Below are 16,096 nucleotides of genomic sequence, written 5' to 3'. Positions count from 1 at the left end.
TCATTGTGTATACATACCACATTTTCTTTCTCCATTCATCTGTTGAAGGGCACCTAGGCTGGTTTCGTAGTTAGCTGTTGTGAATTGAGCTGCTATAAACATTGATGTGGCTGGAGGCACAAGCCAGAACAGTCCTTCCACATATTCTAATCAAAATCCATGATTCTACAAATAAGAATATCCATGATTCTTTTTTTAAACTTGAATCTTATTTGATACCTAATTTACATAGCGATTAAAATTTTAAAAACTGATTCTCATATATACAAATTATTTAAATAGCACTAAGCCTAATTTCTTTCCCCTTTTTCTGAATTTTTTTATTATAAATATCATTATTGTCAAAATAAGGAAAATGGGAGATAAACTGTCCTTTAAAAAGGTGGTAAAGGGGCTGGGGCTCAGTGGCAGAGCACTTGCCTAGCATGTGTGAGGCACTGGGTTCGATCCTTAGCACTGCATAAAAATAAACGTATAAAATAAAGGCTTGCTGTCCATGTACAACTACCAAAGGAAAAAAAGGTGATGAGGGCTGGGGGCTCAGTGGTGGAACATGAGCTTAGTATGGACAAGGCTCAGGCCTGGGTTCAGTCTCCAGCACCAAACTAAATTAATTGATCAGATTTAATTAAATAAAATGGTGGTGAGATAACTTATAAGTTACCCTTATATCCATAATTGTGGGTATAATTGCAGCCTCGTCACAGAGAGAATAGCAGAGTTATAGTTCGCCCTCATCTTAAACTTGTAATTGCTTTCTGTTCAGGTCTTGGGTTTTACCAGTTTTGAGTTCAGAATTGACCTTTATCTTCAGGGTCTTCATGGCCAAAGAACGAAGCTGTGCTGGACCAAAAAACACATATCCCTCTAAGGAAAGAGATGACAGAACTCTCTGCATGGATCCTTTCCAGTTCTTTTCTTACTATATCCAATTCATATAACAAGCTTATTTATAGTGAATTTATGTAAAATTAGGTCAGTCACAACTCGATATATTTGAAAAAATATATGACAGACTAAATTTTCAGGTGCCTTAAAAGTAAGCATATATCTAAAAATTGTAATAATTAATGAAAATAATGTGAAAACCATTTATACTTTTCCTTAAGGCTATACTTAGAAGAACTTTGGTTTTGTTAATTATCATATGGTAATTCATTTAATCATAAAAAACTTTATTCATCTTTTTATGTAATTGAAATCTGAATTTAATATAACTTATTAAACTTTATTTTTAAAGACTTTGGATTCTGACAAACCCATAGAACCAGTGAAAAGATCTCCTCTTCGCCAGGAAACAAACATGGCCAATTTTTCTTATCGTTTCTCCATATACAACTTGAATGGTAAGATGTAACTTAGTAAAGTGTAAAATAGTATACTAACCTGTATAATGTGGGAACAGTATAGCTATAATTCCAAATGTAAAAGCAATATAAAAACTACATGCATAATCTAAGTTCTTTGGTTTCTTAATCTGTGCCTATTAATTGAGATTATCACAGAAATAAGGAGAACTGAAACATATTAAAATAGTATTCTAGTCAATTTAAGTACATACTCAGGTGGAACTTCACAGCAAATTTAATTCCATTGTTGTTTTCTCACTGGATTAAAGTCCAATGAAATTATTTATTAATAATTTTAAAATCAACCCTATACGGCTTTTATTTTTTTATTTATTCTAGTTGGTACCCCTGTGGCTTTATTTGATATGTTCTACTAGTCAACTTTATTTACATTCTAAACTGTAATTATTTTTTTAGACTTTTTACTTCCCTTTTTATGTCTCTAGCTCTTTTGGTATTAACATCTTTACCTGGGCACTAATCATATTAATAGCCTATTAAAATCTGTGGTGAAAAATTATTATGGAGGATGTGGATAAAACCATGGAACAATATAAGATTTTTGCAGTATTTTTGTCTTTCAACTCATAATTTTGTTCTCCTTGATTACTAGAGATCTTAAAAGGTAGACTAATTTCTTCCAGAGACTTCTTTTGGAATTTAAAACAAACAAGAAACTATTAGAAATACTTTGGTTAGCTTTGGCCCAATGGAATGAATTCTTTTGCTTCTTTCCCCACATTTAACCGATTTATAATGGAATGTATACATTCTGATTAAGTGTGTTCTGGAAATGTGTGTTCTCTGCAGAAGCTCTGAATCAGGGAGAGACTGTGGATCTGGATCCCTGATGGCTGATCTTTGCTCTATAGAGCAGGAGCTCAGCAGCATTGGTTCAGGAAATAGTAAGCGTCAAGTCACAGAACAGAAAACTACGCAGAAATTACCTGCTAACCGACATACATCAAAACATGGCACCTTGAAAGGATTAGCTTCTTCATCTAATAGGATAACTAAACCTCCTCATGCTAACTACACTCCTAGATGACATCACTGCACATTAGAACAGGCCTCCTTGAGCATGGATGAGGCTGCTCAGCAGTCTCTACTAGAAGATACTAAGCCCTTAGTAACTAATCAGCACAGAAGAACCGCCTCAGCGGGCACAGTGAGTGATGCTGAAGTTCGCTCTATTAGTAACTCCTCACGTTCTAGCATCACTTCTGCGGCCTCCAGCATGGATTCTTTGGATATTGATAAAGTGACACGCCCTCAAGAACTGGATTTGACATCTCAGGGGCAGCCAATTACTGAGGTAAATAGATGGAACTTTTTTCTCCCTGCAATTTTAGAGTTAAATAAAGGGGAAATTATTTTAAAGACTGTAGTTTTACCTTTCTTAATGCTTCTACATCTAAAACTTGTCAAAAATATATTTCAGCTATTTTAAAATAGGACTGCAGATGAAATATATCACCAGATATGGCTGTGTCACAAAGAGGATTTTGAAAAGATGTAATTTCTTTTTCATTCTTCTGACTTTTTTGGAAGCCTTGAAATTTATATTAGTTCTTTAATTAAAAATATCGAAATGTGGGCTGGAGTTGTGGCTTAGTGGTGGAGCACTTACCTAGCATGTGTGAGGCACTGGATTTGATTCTCAGCATCACATAAAAATAAATAAATGAAATAAAGACATTGTGCCCATCTATAACTAAAAAATAAAAATTTAAAAAAATTGAAATGTGATTTCCAAGCCATTAATAGTGACATAGTTGATAATTGCTTTTTAGTATATTTATTTAAATGAGGACCTGAGAGAACATTTATCCCCGTTGTAGGCCTCTAAAATTTTAGTTTTCATGATTTACTCCTTTTATTATCAAAGAGTCAGCATAATGTATGGAATCTGTGATGATAAGTTTAAGAAAAGCTGAGTTTGGTGAAAGAGAATTCATTATTTTGAGTACTTTTTTATGAAGAAGATTGCAATTCTGTTAGAGTAACAAGAAGAAAAAAGAAAACCAACAGGTTAAAGTAAACTTGCTAATGAGCTTGCATTTATGTATTCTGTAATACAGGGTTAAAATAATCTATTTATGAATAAGTAATACCAATATAAAATCTTATAAAATATTGTTTAAGGGATTATAGAAAAATTTTAAATTCATACCTATTATGTGACATTATTGATTTTTTTTCTCCCTAACTGATTTTATTACTTAGATTAATTTGCTTTAGTCAGTAACTCCTAGTATTTATTCATGGGCCTAGCTTTGTTCTAATACTGTGGAGCACAAAAGAAACATAAATCACAGTGGTTTAGAAGTAAACTTGAGTTTTCTTGCTAAGAAAGAGCAAATTATATCTGTCTAAAGAATAAGCTTTCATTTATTTAAAATAAACCTTAAGTGGTATATAATCTATAGAGAACTTGAAAACTGGTTTCTGCTTTATAATATTCAAGAATTATATTAGCACCAGCTACCTATTTCATGTCTTTTAGATACACTTACTGAGATTTAAGCAATATTTTATTGGAGATATACTGTCTTCATTACTCTTTATCTTGTATGTTGACATTACTTCCTTCTCATCAGGTTATTTTGAATTGGGTCAAGACATATGAGGACAGATTATAAACTAATTATTAATTATATTCTAATGTGTGTGTTTATCTTTCTGTCTGTAAAGTACACTCAAAAAAGTTCAAACCATGTAAGGTCAAAAGAAGTAAAAAGTGAAAAATTCCTCTCTCCCAGCAAACATACTTCCAATGGTATCTAGTGATATCCATGGGCAAGGATACTAGCATTCAGTGTGTAATGTTAATGTAATACTTTTAATGTAAGGTTTGGTGAGTAAAAAGCAGGCAAAGGACTTTAAAGTCTTATCTGGCCTATTCTTTTGCCTCACCCAGAGGGGAATAGAAAAGTGGTTTAACAAGCCTGGAACTTGATTTAATAGCTTTTTTCTGGGTCTGCTCTGTTCTGATTCAAATCAAGTAAACTGGGACAGCTCTATACATCCCAAATCATATATCCAATTATCCTCAACATCAGATACAATTTTATAAAAAAATTTCATTGGTTTTTCATGCATAGAGTTAAATAGTTCTATAAGAACATTTTAAAGAATCAAATCATTCTTCGAGACTTACTATGAAAAACTCGTTATACACCCATCATATTCTGCTCCCAGAGGTAAGCACTTTCTACTATTTTAGCTAGTTCTTATGGTACTTAACTCCTTACATTAAATCCACACTTACGTCACTATTTCCTGACTTTTCCCATTGTGTGTATTGTCTGCTGACTTCTTGCTCTGGAAAATGAGGATATAGCTGTTTTTAGACAACTCCCAGTACTTCTCTGCTCTGCCTCCATTTCCAATATATTTTGATAGGGTTCATATTTAGTATTTTTATTATGATTATGTACTTGCAGTTTGCTTCTGAACTATATTCTCTTACATTTCCTTTCTGGAACATCATTTTACTTTTCCTAAAATTCGTAATTATCTTTATATTTTATAAAATATTTCCTTTTTCTGTGTTTAATTACTGTTTCAATTCTAAACTCTATCCCATTGATTAACTCTCATCACTTGCATCAAGAAGTTTAGTGTTCTGTTAATTTCATCTTCTTAAGGTTTGTTTTTGGTTCTTTGTGTGTGCGTGTGTGTGTTTTATTTGTAGGGGGGTAGGTTGTTTTTGTTTTTGTACAAATAGTCTGTAGGATTATTAAGTTTTTTTTTTTTTCCAGAATGGTGACCTTCTACACAGAAGATTCTTCGGTCTGCTACACAGAGGGCATATCCCTTGCTGCTAGTGTTCAGCAGTGCATTTGTGAAAAAAGGGTTTAGACATAAGGGTGATCCTTAGTGTTCAGTGTGAACTTCATCTGATCTTTCTAGGTCAGGGTTTCTCAACCATCAGCACCATTTGCATTTTGGGTAGGGTGATTTTCTCTTTTTGAGGGGCTACCAGTCATTGTAGGATCTTTAGCTGCATCTCTGGCCTCTGATGTCTAGGTACCAGTGACAACTAAAAATGTTATAGACATCTCTACATGTTCCCAGTAGGACAAAATCACCCCCATTTAAGAATCACTACTCTAGGTAGAAAGTTAACAGTAGATCTGAGCCCTAATTTTTCATGAAAAATTTTCTTGGGTTTTCCTTTTCTTGGTGTTCTCTCCTGGAAATATACTGGATTGCGATTAAATGTAGAATGTCTCCAGGTAATAGTGTTTATTACAAAATGGACCCCTGGTTGCTGAGTGCATACAGACCAGGAAGACTGTCCATGAAGAACAATATAGGCCCATAAGAAGATGCAGATCTTGACTTCCTGGTATGCAGTGTGACTGTTGTAAAAGAGCTTGAACATGTCCCTGAGGGGCCCTGGAACTTGTCCTCATTGGCTGTTTCAAGATTGTGGTTGGTTCCTATGCAGCATGAAGTTTCTTTGAGCCTTGGTGATTTTTTGCATTTGTCCACATGGTCTCTTTCCCTTACAATGAGCTGTCACTTATAGACCCAAAAAGGTCCCTGCTGGGTATGAACTCCCTCTGAAGATGGCAATATTAATGCTAGCATGCTAGCATGCCAGCATTCTGCCTTTGTCTTTCTGCACAACTGAGTGAACCCCATGCCAAGCAGAGGTCTGTTGGATTCTGTGAATGACTATCAGCCAACCTGAAACCACTGCTGAATGGACGAGTAAAGGGAATTAACCACTCAAATATGTTTTCTACCAATCTTCCTGCTTTTAATCCCACTGTCACTTATTCTGCCACTTTTGGGGACTTTAGAGGTTACATGATATAAATTGGGGTGTTCTAAAGACTTCAGTTCACTGAAATTTTTTCATGTGTACCAACGTGGTATTTAATTCCGATCTGACTGGCCTAGTGAGGTTTAACAGCAAAAGGAATAGCTATCGGATGGAGAGAAGAAAACTGAAGATTCGGTGTAATCTGGGGAAAATCTAGTTCACAAGAGCATTTTTCAGATACACTCCCTCAGTCAAACTGGCATATATGCCCTGACTCACATATGTGTATTCCTTGGGAATCTGTACATTTTTTCTTCTATAGAAGAATTTTATGAGAAAGGTTGCTGCAAGGAAAAATAAATCAAACTGTAACTCCAAGGAAGTCCTCAGATATGCAGGCCTTCTAAGCTTTCAGAAAATCCTGTGCTCCTTCCTATCCGGTACTACTTCAGAGCAGTAAGGATCATGCTTGCTAAGAATAACTGGGGACTTTGATGCTAGTGGGGTCACACCCCATGTGCTATGAAACACAACTGCTGTTTTCTTAACACCCTCAAATTTCTACAAATTTTCCATAGGAATAGTTCTAGAAGGTAAAGGAAGTGGAGGAATTGCATTGAAGCCATGATGTGCATGATATGTTGTCATATCATGCTGCTTCATCACGAATTGAAGGGGGAATCCAGACCAGTATACTGGCCAGTGTTCTCAGGGAGACCTAAAGACAGAACTACATAGGCAGGAGAAAAAAAGACCAAGAGATTTATGCAGCAATACCCCCATCTTGTGGTGTTTTGGTATATTTTTTAATGTTTTGGGTTAAAATTTAAGAATGAAATAAATTAAGTCTTAAAAAAATTCAACTGAGGTGTGACAGTTGCCCATTTTTAGAGTAGTATGTCAGTTATTAGTTAATGCTTATATGATGTAACTGCTATTTTTACCTTTATTTACACATGAGTAACAAGTTAAACAGTAACTCCAAAATCACATTGTCAGTTCTTGACCACACTGGGGTTGGAACCCAGGCACTCCATCCCCAGGATCTGCATTCTTCATCATGCTATGCTTATTAGCAACAGAACCACTTGTGAAAAAATGCATATATGTGTCAATAAAGGATGAATGTACATCTTTGTAACTGAAACAGTGGTTGCATAAACCTCCACTTTTTTCCTCTAATTGTAATATAAAATGTCCACTGTCATGAGGAAGTGTTTTATTTGTAGCCACTCCTTTGGTACAAAGCCATTTCTTAATAATGGTTTGGCTCCTGTGTTTAGATCAATGCTTTCAATATGTGCCCTCCCATTCCTACCCCATGGATTCTGACTGGCAGATGATACTTCATTTAACAGTTAACATTCAGTTGAAGGAAGTGGTGACTCATAACTTACTTTTCCAAGATTTGTGGAGGATTTTTGAAAGATTGACACAGAAACTGATAACTTTATAGCACAAATGAAAGTTCTTGGAACTGAGAAAATTTAGAACAAAATTTTTGTGGAGAATTGATCCTTGAATTAGTTTTCCTATGTTTTGGATATAACTTTTAGACTAAGTAATGATAAAGAGTAGGTAAATATTAGGTTTGGGATAGATAATTTCTTTTAAGTATTAAGTACCTTGTAGAAAAGAACCTAGTTATCATGAGATAAACCATATTCTGTAATCCCTTTTCATCTTTTAATGTAACAACAGAAATTAATTTTAATCTATGTGTATTCTGTGTTTTTGTCCCTTACAGCATAATTTTTGTAAGAATATTAAATTTTAGTAACTATATATTGTTCCATCATGCTATGCAAAATGATAGTAATCTCTTCCAGAATACTGTAAATATTAATTTAAGGAATTAGTAAGTAGCTAAAAGATGGAGAGCTTTAGAGCATGAGTTCAGGAAAATTGGCAGTACAAAGGAGAAAATACTAGTTTAATGAGGAAGGCACATAGAATTATTGATTATTTCTTTGTGCCCTTAGTGGGCTGGTCGTGTTGAGTATCAGAGACTCATGTTGGAGGAAGAATGAGTAGAAATCTGGGATGTGCTTGGTTTTAGCAATATTGCTAGATATTGGAGGGTGGGCAGGCTGTTTATTTATATAGAACTAGGGAGAGAAATGAGAAAGAATATGATTTAGTTCCGGAGTATACTTCAGTGGTAAGATGCTCGTGGTGGATGTGGTTTTCTTAGTAATGGAGGGGAGTGAGGTCATATGACAAGGGGAAAGGGGGGAAGCTAAAAGCTTGAAGAACTTAGAGCAGGGTATTGAAGAATGATTTAGCAAAGTGCGGGGAGGAGATGAAGAGTACTGCCAAACAGTGGTCAAAGCCAAATTAAAGTTCTTAGCATGAATTGGTATTGGACACAATGTTTGTGCACAGTTCTTCATAGAGCTGTATTGTCCAGAAGTAGAGTGAGATAAATTATTAAGGCTTAGGATCATTTGGTTTTAACCTTTTAATTTTGCATAGAAGAATGTAAGGTAATTGCATGTGACTTTCATTACTATTCTATTTCATTATTGTTTTGTTTTCATTTCAGTGATTCTTTTCTCTTTCTGCATGACAAGGAGAGCTGCCCTTTTCATCTCCTTTACCTATCATTTTCTTCCTTCCTCCATTTTCACAGCATGCTATTTCTCTGAGATGTCCCAGCAAGCAGGCCAAGCATCATATTGACTTCACAGAAGAACAGGCTGAGCTGACACCTGTAAGTCCTGTAAACGTGTCATGGGACTGTTTTTAAATTATAAATTAAATATAAATTAAATTAGATTAAATTATAAATTACTGTGGCTAGTAATATTTCCATGGGACCATGCTTCTTCAGAGTCATCTGTAAAGCATAAGGGAAAATCCCTAAATCCCTGACCCCTACCTAACTAAATCAGGTTTCCTCTAACTCTGCCCTTCCTTTACAATATTGGAAATACTGGTAGTAATCCAGTGAATTGGTTTCACAGCCCATTAATAGGTTACACCCCTGCTGAGTGAAAAACACTTGGCTTATCTCACCTTTGCACCACTGTGACAGATATATAAGAAAAACAATGTAGAGGAGGAAAGATTTATTTTACTTCCTGTTTCAGAGGTTTCAGTCCCATGGTCAGCCAGCTCCTTTGTTTTGGACCTAAGGTGAAGTAGAACACCATGGTGGAGGAGAGCTGCTCTGCTCATGGCATCTAGGAAGGAGAGAGAGGCCAGGGAGATGACAAACCCTTCCAGGGTACTTCCCCCAGGGAAGTGCTTCCTCCAACTAGGTCCCACCTCCCAGCAGTCCATTCAGCTATCAGTGGATTAATCTGCTAATAAAGTCAGTTCCAATTATTTCCTAAAAGCCCTTAAACACGTGAGGCTTTGGGGCACATTCCAGATCCAAACTATAACTAATGTAGATTTTTCATTATGTTATAAACATTTTAAATAAGACAAGTAATATGAAATATTTTAAACAATTCATATAAATGAAACAGTGAAATTCCTTCCTTTCATATTTTAATATTATTTAGTTCTTAATTCTATACAATGAAATTTCAGATCTCTCTTTCACTTACTTGTATGTGACGACATATGCAATGATATCATCACTTGAGGTATTGGTAACTCTTACTCTAAGCTAGGTTTCCATTGTTGAAATGATTTTTCAACACTATGAGCAGTTCTTCATAAATCTTGAATAAAAGAAGGCACAGTGTTCTCTCAATGTATTTCACTGGGTAAAAGCATTTCTGAATAAACTCATTGAAAATTAAAATTACACAAAATTTCACTTTGTGATTACATGTAAAATGGAGTTAGGTTCTGAACTCAGATTGTTACATATGGGATCTGTATAATTTTCCATGTAAGGGCATTAACAAGTTATGTGGAATGGGGTATGAAACATTTTTGTTGTTAGGGAGTATTCTTTCATGCTTGCACAGCATCCACATTTCTGACTTACCTCTCATTAAACTAGTAACTCTTTTCTTCATTGTACATCCCCAAATGTCCTTACCATCGTTGAAATGCCTTGAAGACAGAGCCACCCTCTTTGAGAACTATTCCCTCTTATACGTCACGGCTTCTCACTCTGGATTCAAACTTTTTCACGAATACTTTACTTAGACACTAATTTTGGCCTAGGCACTTACCTCCCACTTGCTCCCATGTCCCCGGACACACCTGTATTGTAATTTCCAGTGGGTCTGTGACTGTAACAGTCTTCAATTCTGTGACACCAGGAGTGCCTGCAAGTCTTTGGTCACCTTTGCATTTCCAGTCCCTGGCATGTTCCAGGCTCAAGTTAGAACCTAAGAAATGTTGAGTAAATAACGACGAGGAAAATGGAGAGAGAAAGAAAACCCACCTGTGAAATGGATTACAAATAAGCCTCTGACTTTGGTGTGTTTTTAGTGGTAAATATAAGATAATGAAAGCCCTATTTTTATGAAGCTGTATTATTTGTTAACTAGCACATGTGCAAAGACTGAGGTTAATTAGGTGCTGTGCCCAAATCACTGAATTTCCTCCTCTCCATCCTTCAACTACACACCACTTTGTTCAGTAACCAGTTTCCCCTGACCCACCCTTGCCCCTTTCTGAAGAACAAAGAGTTCTAGAAGGAATATGTGACTGACTGGTACCAGTGGTGGAAGATAAAGGTGGCCATGTTTGGGTGTTGTTTGTGGTCTCATTTTTTGTGACATATTTTTTGGTTGCCAGCCATAATGCTTGTTCCCTTTTTATTTTAAACCATTATTTACTATTTCAAAATGAGTCTTAAGCAAATGTAATTAACCTTGCCTCTTACTGAACAAATCAAAAGAATTCTAGGGACTTTTGAAGTCTCAAGGAGTTGAGGATTTTATTGAATAAATCTTGTTTTTGTTTTTTGGGTACCAGGGATTGAACTCAGGGGCACTCAACCACTGAGCCATGTCCTCAGCCCTGTTTTATATTTATATAGAGACAGGGTCTCACTGAGTTGATTTTGCTGAGATTGGCTTTGAACTCCTGCCTCAGCCTCCTGAGCTGCTAGGATTACAGGCATGCACCACCGCACCCGGCATAAATATAGTTTTGTAAAACAATTTTAAAGCTGAAATTTGAATTTAATATCTGGAATTACACTTACCAAATCATAATTTGTTTTGATGGCCTGAGGACTATTTCATCTTTTTAAATTTGAAATGTAATAATCTGAATATAGATATTCTATTGAAGATCCTTTTCAAGATAATAGCAGTGGGTTTCCAATAAATTTTCTCAAACTGTATTATATGTTTTGTAAATCTGTGTAAGAATACATTTTTCCCACCATGTGTGAGTAGCCAAAAATGGGAATAATAGCAATGAATGTTGTAGTTCCTCTTTTTAATTGTGTATTTCATTCTTTATTCTTCTCAGTTTTCTCCTTGGTCTTAGCCTATCTTCAATCCTAAATTGTATCAAATTTTTAAAAACTGCCTACCTGTTGTCTTTATGGATGAATCAACCAATGTTTATCTTTAAGAGAACTGTACTTTCTAGGTGAAAGGACCTAAGGATAATTTTCCCTGTCCTTATTATTGTTCCACCCTGTTGGTGGTAATCTTTGTGAATGTCTATTTTTTTTTTTTTTTTTTTTTTAACCTTTGGTCAGTCGATGGGTTGGTCTGTCTGTCTCAATCTTTCTTTCTTTCTTTGCTAATTCCTTTCTTTCCTTTCTTTTCTTCTGGAATGGGTGAGAGAGGGGCAGGTATAGGCTCATCTTGAATTAAAATTCAGTTTTAATAATAGTCAACAAAACTATTGACACAACATGGTGTAGATCTGAGCAAAGATTAAATTAGTATTCTGTAACGGTTTTTAACATTAGTTTGTTTAGTACTTCCTGAGAGTAAGTACAGCTATTATTTGTATACATGTTTCTTTCCAAAGAATTTCTCTCCAAAAGTATTGTCGTTTTCAATTTATAAAATACATTTTAGATAAAAATAGAACATTTTATAGCTCTTCTAGACTGTGTCATGCATTACTTTAAATGGTGACTTATAATTGCATAGTATTAAAAAATAAACACTAACTCAAAGTTATTTAGGGACAGGCACATCTAAATTACATATATATCAAAATAGCTAGAATTTAAGGATAAACCAGTACAGTTGCATAAAATTATCTTACAGCATATTATGTTGCTAAAAGTTATTAAGGGGAGGAATGGTAGTTAAGGATTATATTATTCATAAACATTTTTATGAAAATATTAATTACTTGAATTAATTTAAACCAGTTCAAGGGGAAATCTTAACAGTTTGTTCAAATAATTCATTTGCTCTGCAAATTCTTTCCTGTGCACCATGGTCCTATCATGAGTGAGCTGATAAAATCTTACTGAAAACAAGTGTGTCACATCAGACAATATTTATAGGTGCTTTTCCTTGTGGTGTGACTATCATTGAATCGATCTCAAATACTTGAAGTTTTTAAAATAATGTCTTATTGCGTTCTCATCAGAATATAATATTCAAAACTTTGTAGGTCTTGCATAGACTTAACAGCAGGAAGACATGTTAGTCATTGGCCTCTGGCATGTATTTATTTGCACTCTGCACAACGCTCATGAGCACTGACTTGGAAGCTAAATCAGCTCTGTGGTTTTTAATGTCTTACCCATTTTCCCAAAGAGCCAGGAATCAGCAAGAATTACCCACGGGCCTAGGTGAAGTCTTTATCTCCCCTTCTCTGCTTTTCCTTTTCCCTTTCCCTTCCCTTCCTTTCCTTTCCCTCTCTCTCGCGCTCTCTCAAAATTTTCTTTATGGACATATTTCACTTAGTTTATAAAAATGATATGAGATTAATGATACAGAATCATTCTTGCTTTGTCTACTTTATATTTTAAACACACAGTGCCTCCACTGACTTCTGTTATTGCCTTTTTTTGTTTTTTTCTCTCTTCCTGCACAAGCACTCCTATCTGGACAGGGAAACCTCCCTTCTTCTGAGAAACATTGCAGGAAAACCTTCTCATTTGCTGACCAAGGTGACTCTACTGCTTTCCACATGCATGTAACTATTTACTGACTTGTAGGTAGAATATAATTTGTTTTTGATTGTGCCCTCAGATTATTGTTTTCTTATTTCAGCACCTTTGTCTTTAATAGAGGTAATTTTTTCCTCACCAAAGGTAATTGTCTGCTTAATGACTATTAGAAGATATCAGGAGTATAAATTATTTTTGGTAATTTTCACTAGTTTTTAAACTTTTGTAAATGCCTACTAGTCTTTTCAAGTATATTGTACTTTTTCTAGTTTAATGTATTGCATTTTAAAATCATTGCTTTAATTTTAACCTTTGCAACTAATGGCTGTCTAAACTATGAGTTTCTTTAGCAATTTGTACAATTCTTATTTATGTTTTCATCTTCTAGTTTAATTAAAACATTTAGTTATGTAAACAGAATCTTGATTTATATGAACTTAATCAAATTGGAGAAGGCTGAAATTTTAATTTCTTATTCTCCACCCTCAAGAGTGTTTTGAATCAGTCCAGCTGAATTTTCATTGGGCCGATAATTTTACAATTTAAAGTCTTTTAGCAGTTAGCATCCTTAACCAGGAAATAATAGAATCAGGAAGCTGACTAGCTTTCTACCTATTTTCAAGTCATGTTTGTACTTTATTATGTTTTTTAAGTATTGTAATGTTAAATTCAAGAATGTCAGACTCGTTCCTGCAGAACCCACGCAGTATTATGGGTAATGGCTCTAAGTTGTTACTCTGAGGGTTTTTTAATATTCATTTCTTCCTAGCCTTGTAAACTTGTGAGAGAAGATGATTGACTAAAATTAAAATCTCCTCAAGAAACAGCCAAAGAGAATACACTTTGACAAAGTAAACAGTGGGAGCTTTTCTCTTGCCTAGATTTCTTTCTTTAAAGGAGGTCTGTGAATGGAGGTAAAAGCATAAAGCTCAGGCCAAGTGTAAAGGTCACTTAAATGGGTTCTAGCCATGTACTCTATAACCATAGCAAAGTTTTTTTCCTTTTCCTTAGCTCCCTTTCTGCCTTCTATGTGTGCTTGTGAGAGCACATTTCCAGGTAGCTGTTTTCCTCAGAGATCACTAGCATCTTGCTAGCACTTAAATCTCATAGGTGTTTAGCCTTTTATCCTTCCCAGAGCCCAACAATTTATTTTCATTTTCTTTTGATCTTACTGTTTCTGCTTAGGATGCAACCCTTCTCCCATGACCGAAGTTAAACCCTCTGATCATCATTTGGCACCTCTTTTCTTCTCAATACCTCAAATCTGTAATGAAGCATGTCATACTCAGCAGGATTTTTGTGTTTGCCCATCCCTTTCATTTCCATTGCTGACCCCACCCTAATAACAAGCTCTTATCTCTTATCGGAGATACTAGAGTTTTCTTTATTTTTGCCTGTTTCTCCTCCAGTCTATTTTGTATACTGTACTTAGTAAAAGTTTAACCCTTTGCCATTTATTTCTTATAATAATAAGTAATATTTATTGAGTCATGTACTTTGCTGGGTGCTGGAGTACAACATTGTATAAAATGGGCATATTCCCCACTCTTAGGAGCTCACAGTCTCCATGTGAAGACAGATAATGTACAGAGACAAACAAGCACATAAAAGAAAATCTAAATTAAGTGCTATGAAGAAAACAAGGGAAGGTACTCTCTGAGAAGAGGGTCAGGGGTCCATTTCATGCAGATAGTGAGATCAGAAAAGGCCCTTCTGAGCGGGTGGCATTTAAGCCAAAGCCTGAAAGATGAAAAGAAGCCAGGAGAAGGGAGTGTTCCATGTAGACAGGCTGAGGGAAGAAGAGAGACACCATAGTTAAGCAAAGGTACAAGTGTCTTGATTTCTACTTAGAGAGGTAAGTAGAAGCCAGATCATTCAAACCATGCTGAGGCATGCATATATATATAAAAAATATCTCCCCCCAACCCAAATGCAGTGGGAATCTATTGAAAAGAGTAACTTAATTGTCCACTCAACAAATACTTATTACCTTCTGTGTACCAATGTTTACAGCCCTGGAAATATGTTAGTGATTTAAGCAAAATTCTTTCCACAGGGAGGGTTGTTCTTGGAAAGTTTTGGGTAAACAGGGCTAGTAACTTCTCCTTTACTTCCGCCCAAGAGAGCAATCCCAACTGCAGTAGCAGAGCCAGTCCTGCCCACATCTTCTCCACCTGTGACCCAGTGTGGCATTAGTGTATTTGGCCAGCATCTGGCTTTTTAACTACCTTATTTATAGCATCCACCCTGCTTTTGTGCAACAAGAAATTTGAGCAGAAATACAGTTCAATACTATAGAATATAAATACTTAGGTGGCTTTGGGATGTGGTCATGAAAGAGGTGATAGAAATTCCAAGGCAACCCAACCACAGGGGCCTTAGATTATGTAGAAGGAATGAGAGGGAGGAGGGGTAAGAAAAATGGTGGAGTGAGACAGACATCATTACGCTATGTACGTGTGTGATTACACAAATGGTATGACTCTACATCGTGTACAACCATAGAAACAAAATGATGTACCCCATTTGTGTACAATGAATCAAAATCAGTCTATAGAAATAATTAAAAAAAAAAAAAAAACCCTAGTGCTGAGAGCATGTTTTAAGAACTACTCTAATGGTAGGTAGTCACTAGGTAACTTCTGTATGATCTTGGAAAGGTAATAGTCTTTCTGAGCCTCAAGTAATTGGTATATAATAACAACACTGACTTATAATTTTGTTGAGAGGTGAATGGAATTCTGTATCTGATATACCTCATAGTGGCAAGTTTTAGGTGTTCAGTTAATGTTAGCTTTCTTTGTAAGTCTACCAATTTCATAATTTCTTCAGAGGAAATAAACTAGTTGTTACTATTATTTTGTTTCAAAACAGTGTTATAGAATAGAGCAATTAATGGAGCAATTAAGTTGTTCATATTTGAATCATTTTAATTTATATAACTTTTAAATTATTGTAATCTAT

At 35.3% G+C, this 16,096-nt stretch overlaps 1 protein-coding gene across 1 annotated transcript in view; it reads left to right on the top strand.

Moving 5' to 3' along the window:
• Nucleotides 1–16,096, top strand: part of RAPH1 (Ras association (RalGDS/AF-6) and pleckstrin homology domains 1) — a 73,201-nt gene that overhangs the window by 33,844 nt on the left and 23,261 nt on the right. Inside the window, 7 exon segments of the mRNA XM_079130712.1 lie at nucleotides 1,241–1,346; nucleotides 2,160–2,192; nucleotides 2,195–2,388; nucleotides 2,390–2,405; nucleotides 2,408–2,664; nucleotides 8,759–8,839; nucleotides 13,058–13,132. Coding sequence (XP_078986838.1) covers nucleotides 1,241–1,346; nucleotides 2,160–2,192; nucleotides 2,195–2,388; nucleotides 2,390–2,405; nucleotides 2,408–2,664; nucleotides 8,759–8,839; nucleotides 13,058–13,132 — 762 coding nt within the window.

The sequence above is a fragment of the Sciurus vulgaris genome (genome assembly GCF_902686455.1).
Source record: "Sciurus vulgaris genome assembly, chromosome: 3".
Classification (NCBI taxonomy): Eukaryota; Metazoa; Chordata; class Mammalia; order Rodentia; family Sciuridae; genus Sciurus; species Sciurus vulgaris.
This window is presented reverse-complemented; position numbering and strand designations above follow the sequence as displayed.